This window comes from Emydura macquarii, unplaced genomic scaffold, assembly GCF_026122565.2.
Source record: "Emydura macquarii macquarii isolate MOO-44397 ecotype Brisbane River unplaced genomic scaffold, CSIRO-AGI_Emac_v2 contig_2783, whole genome shotgun sequence".
NCBI classification, from domain to species: domain Eukaryota; kingdom Metazoa; phylum Chordata; order Testudines; family Chelidae; genus Emydura; species Emydura macquarii.
This window is the reverse complement of record NW_027132920.1, coordinates 3,997-5,941: the sequence shown is the minus strand read 5'-3', so window position 1 is coordinate 5,941 and position 1,945 is coordinate 3,997. Positions and strand designations below refer to the sequence as shown.

At 43.5% G+C, this 1,945-nt stretch overlaps 1 protein-coding gene across 1 annotated transcript; it reads right to left on the bottom strand.

Moving 5' to 3' along the window:
- Window positions 1–331: 331 nt before the first annotated feature.
- Window positions 332–919, bottom strand: LOC137166027 (olfactory receptor 9S13-like). Its single transcript, XM_067567589.1, has one exon. The coding sequence runs from the start codon at window positions 917–919 to the stop codon at window positions 332–334; it is 588 nt and encodes a 195-aa protein (XP_067423690.1).
- Window positions 920–1,945: the final 1,026 nt, after the last annotated feature.

Below are 1,945 nucleotides of genomic sequence, written 5' to 3'. Positions count from 1 at the left end.
TCCCTATAAAGATCAAGGCTATTTTAGAATTCTAGGAATATATTTGACTGCATTATATCCAGTGGCAATGAGTTCCACAGGTCAGCTGGTAAGCTAGGACGGGCAAGATAGACAGAGAGAGAAGAGTGACAGCCACACAGAAGGAAGAGAGAGAGACACACAGAGACAGAGACAAAGAGATACAGTGGATCCCAAAGATTTATTTGTTTATATCTGGAAAAACTATTCCCCCGACCCCACACACCCTAAAAATTACAAACTTGGTCAGAACTTGTTGTGTTGCATAGTACATTGACCCACTCAATTTCATCTCTATGTTCAAGGACAGTGTTCATTTTCTCAAACATTTCTTGCCCATAGTCTTTTTCAAAGCATTTTTCATGTCCTTGTTCCTAAGGCTGTAGATGAGGGGATTCAACATGGGAATGAAAAGGGTATAAAACACGGACACTGCTTTTCTTTGGTACAGAGAAGATAGCCAAGTGGGCTGGGCGTACATGAAAGCAGAGGTCCCATAAAATAAAATCACAACCACCATGTGGGAGGCGCAGGTGGAGAAACCTTTGTGCCTGCCTTCGGTAGAGCGAATCCTGAGGATGGTGGAGATGATATAGATGTAGGAGATCAGCACAATCAGGGAAGTGATTGCTATGATGAAGCCGCATAGGATAAACATCACAAGATTATTGACGTACATGTCACTGCAGGAGAGACTAATCAGGGAAGGGCCATCACAGAAGAGATGATCAATCTCAATAGACTCACAATAGTTCAGGGTAAAGGTGAAGCCAGTTTGCACCATGGCATTCACGCAGCCGCCGATATAGGATCCCACCACCAGCTGAAAGCAAACCCACTTGGACATGGCGACAGGATACCGCAGCGGGTTGCAGATGGCAGTGTAGCGATCGTAGGCCATCGCTGCCAGGAAAGAATTAAGTGTCTGATTCTGCCATCCTTACTCATGTTGAGTAGTAACTTCCTTCCAGTGTAGCCCCCTTGATAATAATTAATTGTTCATTTCAACTGTTCTATAATTAACCTTTTGTGTACGTGTATTCATGATTCATCACCCTATATGTCAGTCTCTTCCATCCGATGAATGGCATATGGGATCTCTTCATGGGAATCTAAGTCAACAACCTACAGCTGTTCAGATAATTCCGTTACAATGTGGGTGGACCCCTTACAAAGCATTTCCTGATTTTCTAATGTTTGGATGTGAGGTAGAGCTGGATGGAAAATAACAGTTAAAACAATGCATGACATATTTTTAAAATAGATATTTTAACGTGGATTTCATCCATATTTTGATTAAAACCTGGCAAACAAAACCAAATAAACTATTTACTATGTAACCCTTTTTGTCGGGTGGCATTAGTGGCCAAAAAGACCAGGTTCAATTTTTCTCTGAGTTTCATTAAAGACTTCATTCACACCAGCTCTAGCCCCAAACCAGAAATCAGGGAACTTATAGTCACCACGGTGGGCAACCAACTGGCAAGCACAGAGAACTTTATTTGTGGTGGGGAAGTGGAAGGAAGACGACAGACTGGATTTGAGGAAACCACCCATGAATTCATTAACAAGTTCTATGTTGTCAGACTCCCCAAAGACATCTTACGAGCAGCCCCAACCTCATCCCTCCTTGAGCCGATGTTAGTGGCCGATGAGTTATGGCACATTCCCTCTTCCCCAACTCCAACTTTCGCAGCTCAGCTCTTGGGGAGAGATCAGTTTGTTCTGGAGAAAAGCCTCACTCTCAGCAACAAGCAGCAGTCTTTCCCCTCCTATCCTCCCTTTCCTAGTTCTGCTCCCTTTCCCTTCTGTACCTGACGGGAATTTTTGGCAGAGTGACCCCTGGCACATTCAGTCGATTTCTTGTTCTTAGATCTTCCAACACCGTCGATTGCATTTTATGCCCCCCAAACTCAAAATTTCACCA